Source organism: Gopherus evgoodei, chromosome 1 (assembly GCF_007399415.2).
Source record: "Gopherus evgoodei ecotype Sinaloan lineage chromosome 1, rGopEvg1_v1.p, whole genome shotgun sequence".
NCBI classification, from domain to species: domain Eukaryota; kingdom Metazoa; phylum Chordata; order Testudines; family Testudinidae; genus Gopherus; species Gopherus evgoodei.
This window is the reverse complement of record NC_044322.1, coordinates 254,587,176-254,600,964: the sequence shown is the minus strand read 5'-3', so window position 1 is coordinate 254,600,964 and position 13,789 is coordinate 254,587,176. Positions and strand designations below refer to the sequence as shown.

Sequence of the window (13,789 nt, the reverse complement as noted above, 5' to 3'; positions counted from 1 at the left end):
AAACCGATTTTAGCAGCGTTAAACCGATTTAACGCTGTACCCGTCCACACTACAAGGCCCTTTATAGCGATATAAAGGGCTCTTTAAATCGGTTTCTGTACTCCTCCCCAACGAGAGGAGTAGCGCTAAAATCGGTATTACCATATTGGATTAGGGTTAGTATGGCCGCAAATCGATGGTATTGGCCTCCGGGCCGTATCCCACAGAGCGCCACTGTGACCGCTTTGGACAGCAGTCTCAGCTCGGATGCAGTGGCCAGGTAAACAGGAAAAGCCCCGAGAAATTTTGATTTTCATTTCCTGTCTGCCCAGCTTGGAGCTCTGATCAGCACGGGTGGCAATGCAGTCCCAAATCCAAAAAGAGCTCCAGCATGGACCATATGGGAGATACTGAATCTGATTGCTCTATAGTGAGACAAATCTGTTCTATCAAAGCTCCGTTACAGAAGACAAAATGCCAAAGTGTTTGAAAAAAAAAATTTACAGGCTACACAGTGCTGCGTGACAAGTGTAACGGGAAGCCAGAGACTCAAATGGACGCTCACGGAGGGAGGGAGGGAAGGGGTACTGAGGACTCCAGCTATCTCACAGTCCCCAGCAGTCTCTGAAAAGTATTTGCATTCTTGGCTGAGCTCCCAGTGCCTGTAGGTTCAAACACATTGTCCGGCGTGGTTCAGGGAATAGCTCGTCAATTTACTCCCCCCCACCACGTGAAAGAAAAGGGAAAGAAATCATTTCTTGACTTCTTTCAATGTCACCCTGTGTCTACTGAATGCTGCTGGTAGACGCGATGCTGCAGCAGTGAAGAGAAGTATCCGCTCCTCTCCCCTCCCCGGTGGCAGACGGTGCAGTAGGACTGGTAACTGTCCTTGTTATCAACCCGTGAGTGCTCCTGGCTGGCTTCAGGTGAGGCTGACCCGGGGAGCCTGGGTGAAAATAGGAATGACTCCCGGTCATTCCCAGTAGATGGTACAGAACGGCTGGTAACCGTCTTCATCATAGCAACTGGGGGCTGAACTTCAATCAGCCCCCTCCCTTTCATGTGAAAAGAAAAGATTCTGTACTGCCTGGACTATCATAGCAGTGGGATGCTGGGCTCCTCTCCCCCACACTGCTTAATGTCCTGCCTGGACTATCATAGCACCGGGAGGCTGCCTCCCCCTCATTTTATGTCACTAAAAACTAAGTGTTTCTTATTCCTGCATTCTTTATTATTTCATGACACAAATGTGGGGGGACACTGCCAGGGTAGCCCAGGAAGGTTGGGGGAGGAGGGAAACAACAGGTGGGGTTGTTGCAGGGGCACCCCCCGTGAATGGCATGTAGCTCATCATTTCTGCGGGATCTGACACCGAGCAGCTGTATTCTCTGATACACTGCTTCTCTAGTACATTTGCCCCATATTCTAGGCAGGACTGACTCTATTTTTAGAAACCATAAAGGAGGCCATTAGCCTTCTTGGCAACAAGGGCACACTGTTGACTCATATCCAGCTTCTCGTCCACTGTAACCCCTAGGTCCTTTTCTGCAGAACTGCTGTCTAGCCATTCGGTCTCTAGTCTGTAGCAGTGCATTGGATTCTTCCGTCCTAAGTGCAAGACTCTGCACTTGTCCTTGTTGAACTTCATCAGATTTCTTTTGGCTCAATCCTCTAATTTGTCTAGGTCCCTCTGTATCCTGTCCCTACCCTCCAGCGTATATGCCACTCCTCCCAATTTAGTGTCATCTGCAAATTTGCTGAGAGTGCAGTCCACGCCATCCTCCAGATCATTAATGATCCTATATTTCAGGATAGACGGTGCTGTGAAAAGTGGTTCACTTTAGCATAAGTATGGATTCTATTAAAGATGTATAATATTAGCTAAATAATTTTGGTAACACCCTTACCCAGAACTCCACCCAAAAGTGTAAATCTTCTGGTAACTCTCCAAAAGGCCACATGGAAGGTGCAGCACATAACATGTGCAGACTTTGCACAGCATTGTTCTTTAATAACAGGACAATTACACAGATCTACACAAAAGCAATAAACCCTATACTAATTTCCCCTCCCTCTGGCTCACCCTTTCTTTGCGGGACATCTGTATTCAGGTAGGCAAGGTTCTCCTCCCTTGGCTCATCCAGCTCCAGCAGCAGTTTCCCTCATCTTAAGCTGGTGAAAATTGCCAAAAAGAGCCAAAAGATCAGCTTCTGTCTTTCAAAACCTTCCAGTCCCTCTGTCAGATGACTCCTGCATCAAGAGAATGATCATAGACACTTACAGGTGACCCCACTGTTGGGTGTCCTGTCCTGTGATAAACTGTTCTCCTGGCTGGGAGCCAGTCTGTTGTCGAGAACTGTTTAACTTCAGTGAGAGAGCAGTTAAAGTTAATGGCGCTCTTATTAAGCTTTTGCCACTACTCCTGTTGGAATTTAGGTCCAACACGGAGGTAATGGACAATAGAGAGAGCAAAGCATGCATATTCAGAACGGAGTTTGCAGCTTGGTAAACATACATACAGAGAATTTATAAATTGTGCAGATTCCTTGAATCGTCACAATGCCCACTATGACTTAATACCATGGTATGTGTGGCCTTTGACTAGGAATGAAATTGTAGGCATTTTTTTAATGGTTAAAACTGGGGGGGCTCCCTGTAAGTTTTATTGCAGACCTTGCTATTACAATATTGTTTTGAATGTGCATCCTGTTAGTTTCCCCAGTCTCTACGTGCATTGACCCATCCTTCTAGTTCTAAGAAATACTAACTCTGCAACAAAAGTGTCTCCTAAGAGCCTTTGTTTTGTTAGATGCCATAACTTGCACGGCCACACCATATGAGAAATGTAACCATGTTGAGACTATGGAAAATGGCCGGTTTGTTACCAGTTGAAAACATCTTATGATCAGACAGCTAAAAAGAGATTTCTACCCCTTTTGTCCTTTCCTCTTTCCCACCCCTGTTACAGTCTTGTTAGCAGTAACATTCTGGAATGGATCCAGGAAACTGGATAGGACTGCTATGTTGCTTGGAGGAGCAAGGGAATGAGAACCTGCCAGCCAGGTTGGCAGAACATCTTTTATGGTAGCAAGGGGAAATTATCTTTCCTGTAGGATACTTCTTGTTCTATTTGGAGTTCTGCACAAAAGCTGTCAGTAACTGAGAATTTTTAAAGAAGTTTCTTTAATAGCGAAATGCCATCTAGTCAGAAACACAGTTGAACAGTATTTCTAGTACTACCCAGTATTTGAAGTGCAGACTAAAGAGTGTCCGAAGTAGATAAGGATTTACTCCTACTCTGATGGCAGTTGTGATGCTTTTGCTTATGCAGCCCAAAAGCACTTTTAAAAAAAAGTGATTGCATTAAAAGCGCTTATCTAATTTCCTGCATACGGTCAGTAATTAGGGATCTTTCCACTACCACTTTCCAACCAACTCCCTCCCATAGAATATCTTTGGATTACTTTTCCTTAGGTGTGTTAGTTTGCATTTTTCCTGATTAAATCTCCTGGTCCATTATTCTGGATGCCTTGGAAAAATTATTTCTTTCATCTCATTGATATTTGCAATGTCTCTGAATTAAATTTAATCTACAAATTTAATGTACAATTTGGACTATTTAAATCAAGGGTTCTCAAACTTCATTGCACTGCGACCCCCTTCTGACAACAAAAATTACTTCGACCCCCAGAGGGGGAACCAAAGCCTGAGCCTGCCAAGCCCCACTGCCCCAGATGGTGGGGGGGCAAAGCCCACTGCTCTGGGCAGGGGGGCCAAAGCTGAAGCTCAAGGGCTTCAGCCCCAGGAAGGGGGTCTGCAACCTGAGTCCTGCTGCCCAGGGTTAAAGTCCTTGGCCTGTGGCTTCGGCCCCAGGCAGTGGGGCTCGGGCTTCAGCTCCAGGCCCCAGCAAATCTAAGCCAGTCCCAGGGAGTTGCAGCCCACTTTGGGGTCCTGACCCACAGTTTGAGAATCCCTGGTTTAAATAAAACCAGCCCTTGTGGCACTCCATCAGATCATTGCCCCTCCCCGCACCCCCAATTCAGTACATTACTGTTTGTCATTGCTCTTTGCTTATGGTCCTTTCTTACCAGTTTTCAATCCATATGACAGTACTCCTATTTAACCAATTCAAATAGATTTTCCAGTCCAGTTTAGTGATGTACTGCGTCCAACGCTTTACTGAAAATCAGATAAATTACACCATTAACCATGTTTATTTAGCATTACATTTCTTTGTATTTGAGAATCCTAATCAACAGCTCTAGGAAGTTAGCCAGTGTGTGATAGATGATCAATCAGTTATTACATGCAGTACTTGTTATTGGGAATTTTGCATTTAAAAACCTAGCAGAAGAATATATTTAGGAGCTGTTGCTTAGTAGTATAATTCTACTTTTTTAATCTATACAAAGGGACCTGTTTCTCATGTAACATATTTGTATTGCTTTAGACTTCATGACAGAAAGATGTGTATAATAGGACTGAGCATCCTAATGGAATTGCAAAACCGACCTCCTGCGGTAGATGCTGTGGCTGCGCAGATTGTTCCTTCAATCCTACTCCTGTTTCTGGGATTAAAACAAGTATGTGCTACGCGAGAATTTACGGAACATGAAGACCAGGCTAAAGACGAAAAACACGATACAGAAGATAATGGTAAGATCTCCCATTTCCACATTCTGGATTGAATTTTAAATGTGTTTGAAATTACAGTTGATTTTTAAGACTCATCAGCCTTTCTGCTGAATTGGTCTGGTTTATTGGATGCTTGGAAAGATCCTCTTGTGAATTGGTCATTCCTCTTAAAATTAATGCTAAAGCCCTTTTGAGGTGTATCTATGTCACTCCTCCTGCAAGGGCAGTTTTGTTTTAAAAATAATAAAAGCTGCAAATCCATGGTGCCCAATCACAAATGTGCTCTGTAAACCAGCATGCAGGAGATTCCTGACTAATAGGCTAGCAGAAATTGGGCAGTGCTGTGGAGGCAGCATTCTTGGTCCCTGGGTAAAAAACATGTCCCCAATAGCTACCTCTTCAACTAATTTAAAAAGTAATGATAATGGGCTTGGAAGGGATCCCTGGCATGTGGTCTTCTCCCAGACGGAGGGTGGCAAAAGGAAAGATGGTTTAAAATATGACTTTTTTCAAAAAGAACTGATATTTTAATTTAAAGGGGAAGTTTTTTATTTAAATAACATAGGTTTATTTTTAAATGAAAATTTATTTACAATTAATTTTACATTGTAAAGAAAGTCAGACCACTGAACTAGTGAAGTGATTGGCTCGGCATCTAGAACCAGAGTTTGTTGAAGTGCTAAACCAGCTTTTGACAGCAGTAGCTTCTTCTGCAGGAGCAGAAAATATTTTCTTCATTTCAGTTTAATCAGCTAGTTCAGTTCAATGATTAGTTCATTCAAAGTTAAGAAACCAATTGTGAGTTGAAGAAAGCAGAAAAGCTTATTTTCCTCTGCTAATCTATGAATAAAACGAGGTGTGAGAAGATGAGATCTACTAGTTCTAAAAACTTGAAGAGTGGAAACAATCAGTTTAATTCACTAACTACAGATAATGATTCCTTTGTTTGATAAATCCATTTTAAATGGAAAACCGTGTTTTGATGAACTCCATTCTGTTGTATCCAGCATATTGAAGATAGTTTTGTTTAATAAAACAACTTTAAAAGTGCTCTCTTTGTGCACTTTTAATTGAATTTCAAATTTCAATCTTAATAGAGATTGACACAAATCTTGAGTAAAAAAGAAAATCCTCTAGTAAATAAATGCATCCTTTACCATTTTCTAACATCATAAAATATAAAATTTAAGAATGTGAATGAATGTAAATTAATCTATATAATTGCTTAAATAACTGTATATAGATAGTTTATGCTCCTGGTTAGCAAAATGTACCAAATTTAGTGGAAAGGCAATATTTTGTTGCAAATCAACATGCTTTAATGGTTTACCAGTCAATGAGAATCAGTCTTTCTTTAGGAAAATAAACAAATGCAAAACGAGATTAAAATCAATTCTTTATATAAAAGTTTCCTGCTTACTGCTTTAAATTGTGATCAGACTCAATGATGTAAATTGCTTTGGTTTAAATCAATCCACGCTGGCACAAAGAGCCTTCAGGACAGGTTTACAAAGCAGGAATTGAGATGATCATGATTCCTGTGGCAGAGAGGCCTCCTCTCAATCTATCAGGCAAAAAGGAAAAAAAATCCAGAGAATTTGCAGCACTGGAGAGTGTATATTACACAGCATTAATGACAGATTATTTTATTGTCTGAATATCTAATTTGCAGTATGAGATAAAATCATTGTAGGCTCTAATGCTTAAGATGAGTACAAATGAAATCCTTTTAAGAGGTGCAAATTGCAGATATAATTGTAATTAAATTGAGTTGCCTCTACTTAATGAGCATAAGAACATGGTACAGTAGCTACACAAACATTTCAGTAGCCATGTACTGCTCAGATCTCTGCACTGTGATTTGCCTAAAACTCCAGTCCCAACCATTCCAGACTGCTGTCCATAAGCCCGTAGCAGATATAACCAATTCCACTCATTTTATCCAGCTGACAAAAGAAAAACTTGAAATGCTGTTTTTAGCGCCCGTTATATTCTTGAAAACATTTCATAGATATTTTGGCATAGTAACCTGAGACCTTGCTTAAGTCAGAAATAGCAATGTTTGGAACTTACATTTCAGGTTTTTGGTTTAGGATATGATGGCTGTTTTATAAATACGAAGCTGGGTAAAACAGCCAAGGGAAGTTGTTTTAAGTGTGTGCAGTTAAGAGAGCTCTCCAAAAGTTGGTAGGCAATAAATGTGACAAAAGTCTTTTAACTGTATAGGGTATCTGTTTGTAAAGTCCAAGTCTTTATTTGCTGTATTTTATTAAAAAGCAAAATGACAGGCGATTTATATTACCCTATATACTTGATCATAAGCCAGCTTGTTTATAAGCTCAGCCCCCAAGATAGATAAGTAAAAATGGAAATTTTTTTATAACCCATTCATAAGCCGACCCTATAATTTGGCAGTCAGAAAACTTTGGCTCCCGGGCCATCAGGATAAGCTGCTGGTGGGCCAAGATGGTTTGTTTACCTTGAGCATCTGCAGGCACAGAGGTGAACCTAAGTAAACCAAGTGTCCCGGCGCACCAGCTGCTTACCTTGATGGGCCGGGACAGCAACCGGTGGGGACATTTTTTTGGGGGGGAGAAGCTGGGAGTCAGGGGAGTAACCCCTGTGACCACCCCCCACATGACCCCAAGCCTAGCCTGGGACACCCACACACTCCCCATCCCATCCCTTCCCACCTTATCTGGGGAGGGCCAGGGGAGGATGTCTCTGGTCTGGCTGGAGCTGCTCCGGCAGGCTGAGCAGCGCAGCTGCAGCCTGCTCCGACGGGTCAGACCAGATGATGTGGCCGCAGCATGTTCCAGTGGGCTGGGCCGGGTGACACGGCTGTAGTGTGCTCTGGGGAGCGGGGCCGAATGGCACGGCTGCAGCCTGCCAGCCCCGGAGCTGCAGCTGCTTTGGAAGCTGTGAGAGAGCAGCGTGGCCAGAAGCAGAGAAACTCTAGCCCAGCCTCTTCCCTTCTGGCTCTGCTGCTTCTCCTTGCTCCCTCTGTTGGAGGAAGGGGCTGTGTCCCACCTCTCCCTCTCTATATCCGTTCATAAGCCGACCCCCCTCTCTGGTGCTTTCCTTTTATTACTAAAAAAATTCAGCTTATGAATGAGTATATATGGTCATTTACAAGAGAAAAGTTGCTGTTTTGCTCCTACAGCAGTCTTTTACTCACAAAGTAACGGTACATGTGAGAGCAAATTTCAGTTTCACTCTTCCAAGATGTTACTAGAAACAGAGCATAACTGTGTTCTAAAATGTATGAAATATTTTGATGGCTTCCTTTTTCACATCTTCAAGTTTTTGTTTTTAAACTATGGTCCCTTTTCTGGCCAAAAATGTATGTATACATGTTTTGTCCCTTTAATATTTTTAATTACTGAAGGCATATGATGATTTTAAAAAGAAAAATGTTGATACCTTTGCAGAAGAGATCCCAAGTGACGAAGAAGAAACAAATGATGTGGGTCAGGCAATGCAAGAGAATCATGGAGGAGGTGGTGTTGGTGGTGGTGGAGAAGATGAAGATGAGGATGATGACGATGATGACTGGGATGAAGATGCATTGGAAGAAACTGCTCTAGAAGGATTCAGCACTCCTCTTGACCTTGAAGATGGTGTGGATGAATATCAGTTTTTTACACAAGCACTGTTAAGTACGTACATGCCTGTATGCATAATTCTTTAATATGATGGTTCATAGACACTTATGTAAATAATTGTTTTAAATCCTTATCTGTGGTACTAGTAACCTCTTGCACTATTGAAACTGAAAAATAACCCAAAATCTTTTTTGTATGTTTGCTTCACCATTTATGCTGATTTACCTCAGTTTGGATTTTTGAACGTTTTCCCCCTTTCTACTAATGAGTTTCGCTTTCTGATTCTCCTGTTCTAACATAACCATGAAATCTGTGGCTAGCACACACTCAAAGATACTTCTAAAGCTGAACCAGTGTTCTAACTGAAAAGGTCCTGAAATCATTTCTGTTCATACTATCTCTATTGCAATTTTTCAAACAAAACCTATATTATAGGGTCTAAACTACTTCATTGTCCTTTGAGTGCTCAGACAGAGTATTTATCTTTTCTAAATTGTCAAAACCCTAAAGGAAAAAGCATTTTTCTCCTGTCCAGAAGTTTTAACAAGTCTAGTTTTATTTTTAACTTCTGAAATGAGTCTAATTTTCAGCATAGTGGATGCATTTTGACTATGAAATTGAACATGGCTGTGAATATTGGGCACACTTTGAAACATTATTAAGTCCCTGTTTCCAGAAAGCTCTTAAACACATGCTCAATTTTAAGCTCCTCAAACCCCAGTCCCTTTTGGAAATAGGCCAACTTTATCTGTGTTCTGAGAAGCTGACAGAGGTGCTAAACCAGTGTTGATGTGTGAGGTCTGTGTTTTTTAACCACAAACCCAGATCTTCTTTCTCTCTGTCTTTTTCATCTTGTCCTTCTGAAATAGCCTTAAAACATAGGCTGATAATCACTTTGCATCCACTCCTTGTTTTGACAGCGGTTCAGATCCGGGATGCAGTCTGGTACCACTCACTGACAGCACCGCTGAGCGATGATCAGAAGAAACAATTGCAGGAAATTTACACATTAGCAGAACACCGGCGAAGTGCTGCAGGTCAGTCATTTCTCTGAGGCTATGATGTGTTGTAGGGACTCTGGTACAGAATATGCCTTTGTAGCAATTATATAGGGTGCAGTGGGCCAACTTGAGTCCCTGTGCACTACTGGGTCTGAGAGGAGATTTGAGGAGCATAAGCGGTGCATAGGGCTTTATGCTGTCTCTGCACTGAGATGAATCTCACCTAGAGATTAGCATTGCCTCTAATTTGTAGACTCCTATCTGGCAGATTAAAACAACTATATAGAAACTGAGCTAGATTTTCAGATGGATTTTGCACATAAAGAGTAAATTAAGGTATTACCTGGCTGACAGCCATTCATTTGATCAAGTCTGTTATAGATCAGTGTGTGTTTTACAGCTGTTTAATTTTTTTTACCACTAAAATTACTTTTCACAGTAAATATAAGCATTTGGACATTTAAAAAGGGGTCTGCATTGATGGAAATAAGTTCATTAAACCGAGGAGCATGCAGTGCAAAGTCATGTACAATTATTTCATAATAAATTAATCTTTCAACTTCTGTCCTAGAGAGGGGTGTGGAATGTTTCTTTAAAAAAAAAATTTAATCTGCTGCAATTTATCACTGCAATGGCAGATCTGAGAATGAAAGCTTCCTCTTCCACACAGGACTGTGTAGATCAGACGCAATTACTCTCTACTTTTATACCCCTTTTCTTTTCCTTCTGTGAATTCTAGAGACTAAGACGATAGAACAACAAAGTGGCTACACATTTGACAACAAAGGACTGATCACAGCATTTAACTTTGGTGGAAATGCTCCTGGAGGCAACTGAAGGAGAAATTGCAAAGGACTCTGGGAATGGCTTCATCATTACATTTTATTATAAAACAGTCATGACTTCTGAGTGTGTGGGGGAGGGTAATCTGATGTTCCAGATGGTTTCCCCTGGGAGACAGCAGTGTGTTTTCCTCACCAGACTGCTCTTTCTAGCCAGCTACTGTAATGTTCAAATTCTTGTGGTGTTTTTATAATTTGATGGACTGAAAAGAAAACATCTGCCCTCAAGGAAACTGAATGACTGAGAGGGGCTAGGTTGAATCTAGTTGAGTTGCACTTCTCAGGTTTTTGCTGTGCAGAATTGGTGGATTCATATGGATAACAGTGCCTTCTGTTGTATATGGATTATCTGAACAAATGAATTTGAGTGTATCGTAATTTTTTTAAGTGTAAGGATTCTTCTAGATGCACTGTAAGCCTCGGTTTCGTGTTTTCTTACTGTCTGTCTTTTACTACATGACTTAGTTGTTTGTTAGTTGCATACACGTTGCTGGTTTCAAAAACAACATCTCAACTTCCCTCCTTGGTGTAGACCTTTATATGTTGGGCATTCTTTTGGAATTATAAAGCATACTCTGGGGCTTTCAAGGGTTCTTATCAAAAAAGCAGATTTTTCCCTTGATGCAACGGTCACCTCAGCCCACATCCTTGAGATCTCTCCATTAAAAGACAACCTACTTGAGTTGTAATGGCACTCATGCTCTGGCAGGTTCAGATCAAAACTGATACTGGTACCAAATAATTTCTATCTCCGTAAGTGTGTGAGTGATCAATCTCTGGCCCTTGCGAGTAGAGGAACTACATGACAACTTGTCTCCTTTATTGCTGAATGTTAGGTTTTATTTTGGGACCCTATACATTCTTTTCCTTTAGTGATTCATTATCATTCCAGCTGTAGTACTGAAAAATGGGGGTCCATAACATTTTAAAGCAATAGTTTATCTTAGTGGAGGGGAAAGTAGCTCCAAATCTTGCTTTTTTATGTCTGAATTTCTACTCTGCATCCCATCTGGCTCCTATTCCCAGTGCTGTAATTTAGTCATGTTTAATTTTCCCATGTTAAAAAGGTCAGTCTCCTATACTCAAATATACACATACCTAATTGTATGTGTGTTCGTACAGTGAAACTTGTCTTAAGCAGACACTAAGCTAAATACTGATATGCACAGAAATCTCTCTTCTATAACTAAGGGGTTAACAAAGTTATAGTGGAAATGATGGGGATACATTAAAATGCTTAAATATTTTAAAATGAGGATTGAAGGTAGAATCTTTAATCCATATTTCATGTCTTTTTTGTGTCTGATCACTTGTTCAGGCCTTGAAAGTGTTTACTAGACAACTGTTACCCCAAGACTGACATGAAAGGTGAAAAGCCCTTTGCCTGGGGTGGTACCCAATTGAAAAAGCTCGACTCTTCTTTCTTTCCCCATCACTTCTTCAGCTACTGCAAAAGGGGAGGGTGCTGTCCTTGGACCCTGCTCAGGGCTCTTATCTTTTGTACAAACCTCTGTCTCTCCCACTGCCCAACTGTGAAAATACCTCTCTCCTGTTTTCCCTTTTTCCTACCCCAGAATCTTCTGCCTGCTGGAGAGAGGTCCTCTGCTGCTTTAGCCCTCTTCAGCCTTCCTACCTCCTGCTGAGGTGGTCATGTGTCTGCTACTTTACCCCTCCCTCAGCCTCAGTGTTAGGTCCTCTCCAATGGCCTTCTCTGCCTCTGTTTATAGATTTTTTTTTTTTCAAAGCAGCCGCAGAATGAAATTGACTTGGTTCTTATTTGTTTTCACTGACGCTATTCAAAGCCCTGGGTGCAGCAGTCAAAAACTATCACGTCTCTTAGATCAGCTTTCATTCCGCTAAAGCCTGAGAAAGCTTTGAACACTTGAAAATTCAGACCCCAGTGTCTTTGCTAGTAAAGTGATTGGTGATTTTGGATGTCCAGTATAAGACCCTTCAAAGAGGGTAGAGGCCTCTGTACTTTTTGAAAATCAGGCCCCAAAATAATTGGTCACTTTCAGAGATTTAGAGCTGGAGGTGTCTCCCTAACACTACATACTACATCACTTTACTTTCAGTTTACAGTTGGGATTTCTTTACAACAATGAAAAGATAGAAACTTGTTCACAATTCTAAACAAAAGTTATTCAGAAGTCGGTGGCATTGATTTCTGCACACATCCTTGGCAATGGAAGCTTTCTTTTCGCCATTGGGCATCTGGCAAATGGAGTTTTTAAGCTCTGTGTTCATTTATATATAAGATGTTGATTGTCAGTCAGTGGGATTTCCTTCAAAGCCTCTCCTCCCACCGGAACTAAGAACAAAAGGATTTTTTTCTGTTCCACTAATAAAGGTCATTGCATAATCAAAAGGTAGTTTTCAGGAGTTAACATGTTCAAGCAGAAATCTACCACTGTATAGCACTATCCTTATGTCCACCCTTCTGAGTCATAGTTGTTCCCTTAACACTGCTGCTTGTATACTTTTCAAATGAACTGCCAAGATTTCATCCAGAAGTTTCTGACAATGGATTTGAATTGCTATTTGGTATCTCACAGTTGTGGTCAGAGAGGAGATTTTAGGATGTGGTGCACAAAAGGGTGACGAGCTTTCTCCTTCCCAGGAGATTGAGCAGATGTTTCTACTGGCAAAAAAACAAACATAAATTTATACCCTTTTTGAAGAGGTATTCAGTTAAAGAAATAGTCCCAAGATTTCCTAGGCTCCAAACTCCCCTTTTACATGTGGTTCTCTTTTAATGTGATAAATATGCATTCATACACAATCATAATAGGCAAGGGATTGTAGGGATTTCTTCCTGAGATGTCTCTAGCTTGTACTACATTTAGTACAAATGTGCATTACTGTCTCATGTTGAAGCCAGAGTAATCGTGGAATGTCAGATAACAGCAACATTGAACTGAGCAAGATGTAGTCACCCTTGGAAATGCAGAGACTTATGAATGTATTGTCAAATAAAACAAAGGCTGATAAAAGTAACCTTTGCTGCCCTGTGCCAGCATTCACTAAGTGTGAAGGTGACTGTATGGACGCTATGGGTGCTTAAGAATGAAATTAGATTTGTGTAGGTTATAATTATAGCAAGTGTTAACTTATGTGGTAAAACATCTTTTTCAGATAAATTAACTAGTCCTGGGTGTGAAATTTCAAATGCTGTTTTGTCATTCTTAAACTTCCGGTGACTTTTATTATTCTTTTGGTTTCCTCTTTTTGCTTTGGCTGAGTCTTTCTTTGAAGCGAGAAGAGTACAGTCTGTTTTTGCAACAAAGCAAACTCTACAATCAAAGTGGCTAGCTCCAGGAAGAAAGCAGAATACCAAACTGAAGAAAACCTGCAGTGATTAAAATTGACATGCTTTGGCAGTGGCTGGGTCAAAATATGTAAACCATGTTCTGCAGAGTGTCACAGTAAGATTCTTTGCTTCAGTGGGAAATGGGTGTTTTGGGGGTGGGAATTAAGTGATTTACTACTTCAGAATTTGTCCAGGTGGAGAAATGTAGTCTTTACTGAAGGTTAGATTACATCACAAGTTAGTAGACAAGAGCAGCCATCAGAAGAGCTGCCGGCAGCACAGCTGTCTTCAGAGTTGGACACCCAGCTAGCTGCTGCTGCTCTCCAGCCGCCCAGCTCTGTAGGCGGTGCAGAAGTAAGGGTGGCAGTACCACAACTCACCCTACAGTAGCTTTGCGACCCCCTTTTGTGTTAGGAC

General features: G+C 41.2%; 1 protein-coding gene across 2 annotated transcripts in view; it reads left to right on the top strand.

Annotated features, from left to right (window-relative positions):
- IPO8 (importin 8) overlaps window positions 1-13,231 on the top strand; it is a 79,095-nt gene extending 65,864 nt beyond the window's left edge. For both annotated transcript variants that reach the window (XM_030543362.1, XM_030543370.1), the window contains 4 exons: window positions 4,430-4,635; window positions 8,046-8,273; window positions 9,140-9,256; window positions 9,960-13,231. In XM_030543362.1, coding sequence (XP_030399222.1) covers window positions 4,430-4,635; window positions 8,046-8,273; window positions 9,140-9,256; window positions 9,960-10,057 — 649 coding nt within the window. In that variant the 3' untranslated portion in view covers window positions 10,058-13,231. The remainder of the gene's footprint in view (window positions 1-4,429; window positions 4,636-8,045; window positions 8,274-9,139; window positions 9,257-9,959) is intronic.
- The last annotated feature ends 558 nt before the right edge of the window (window positions 13,232-13,789 follow it).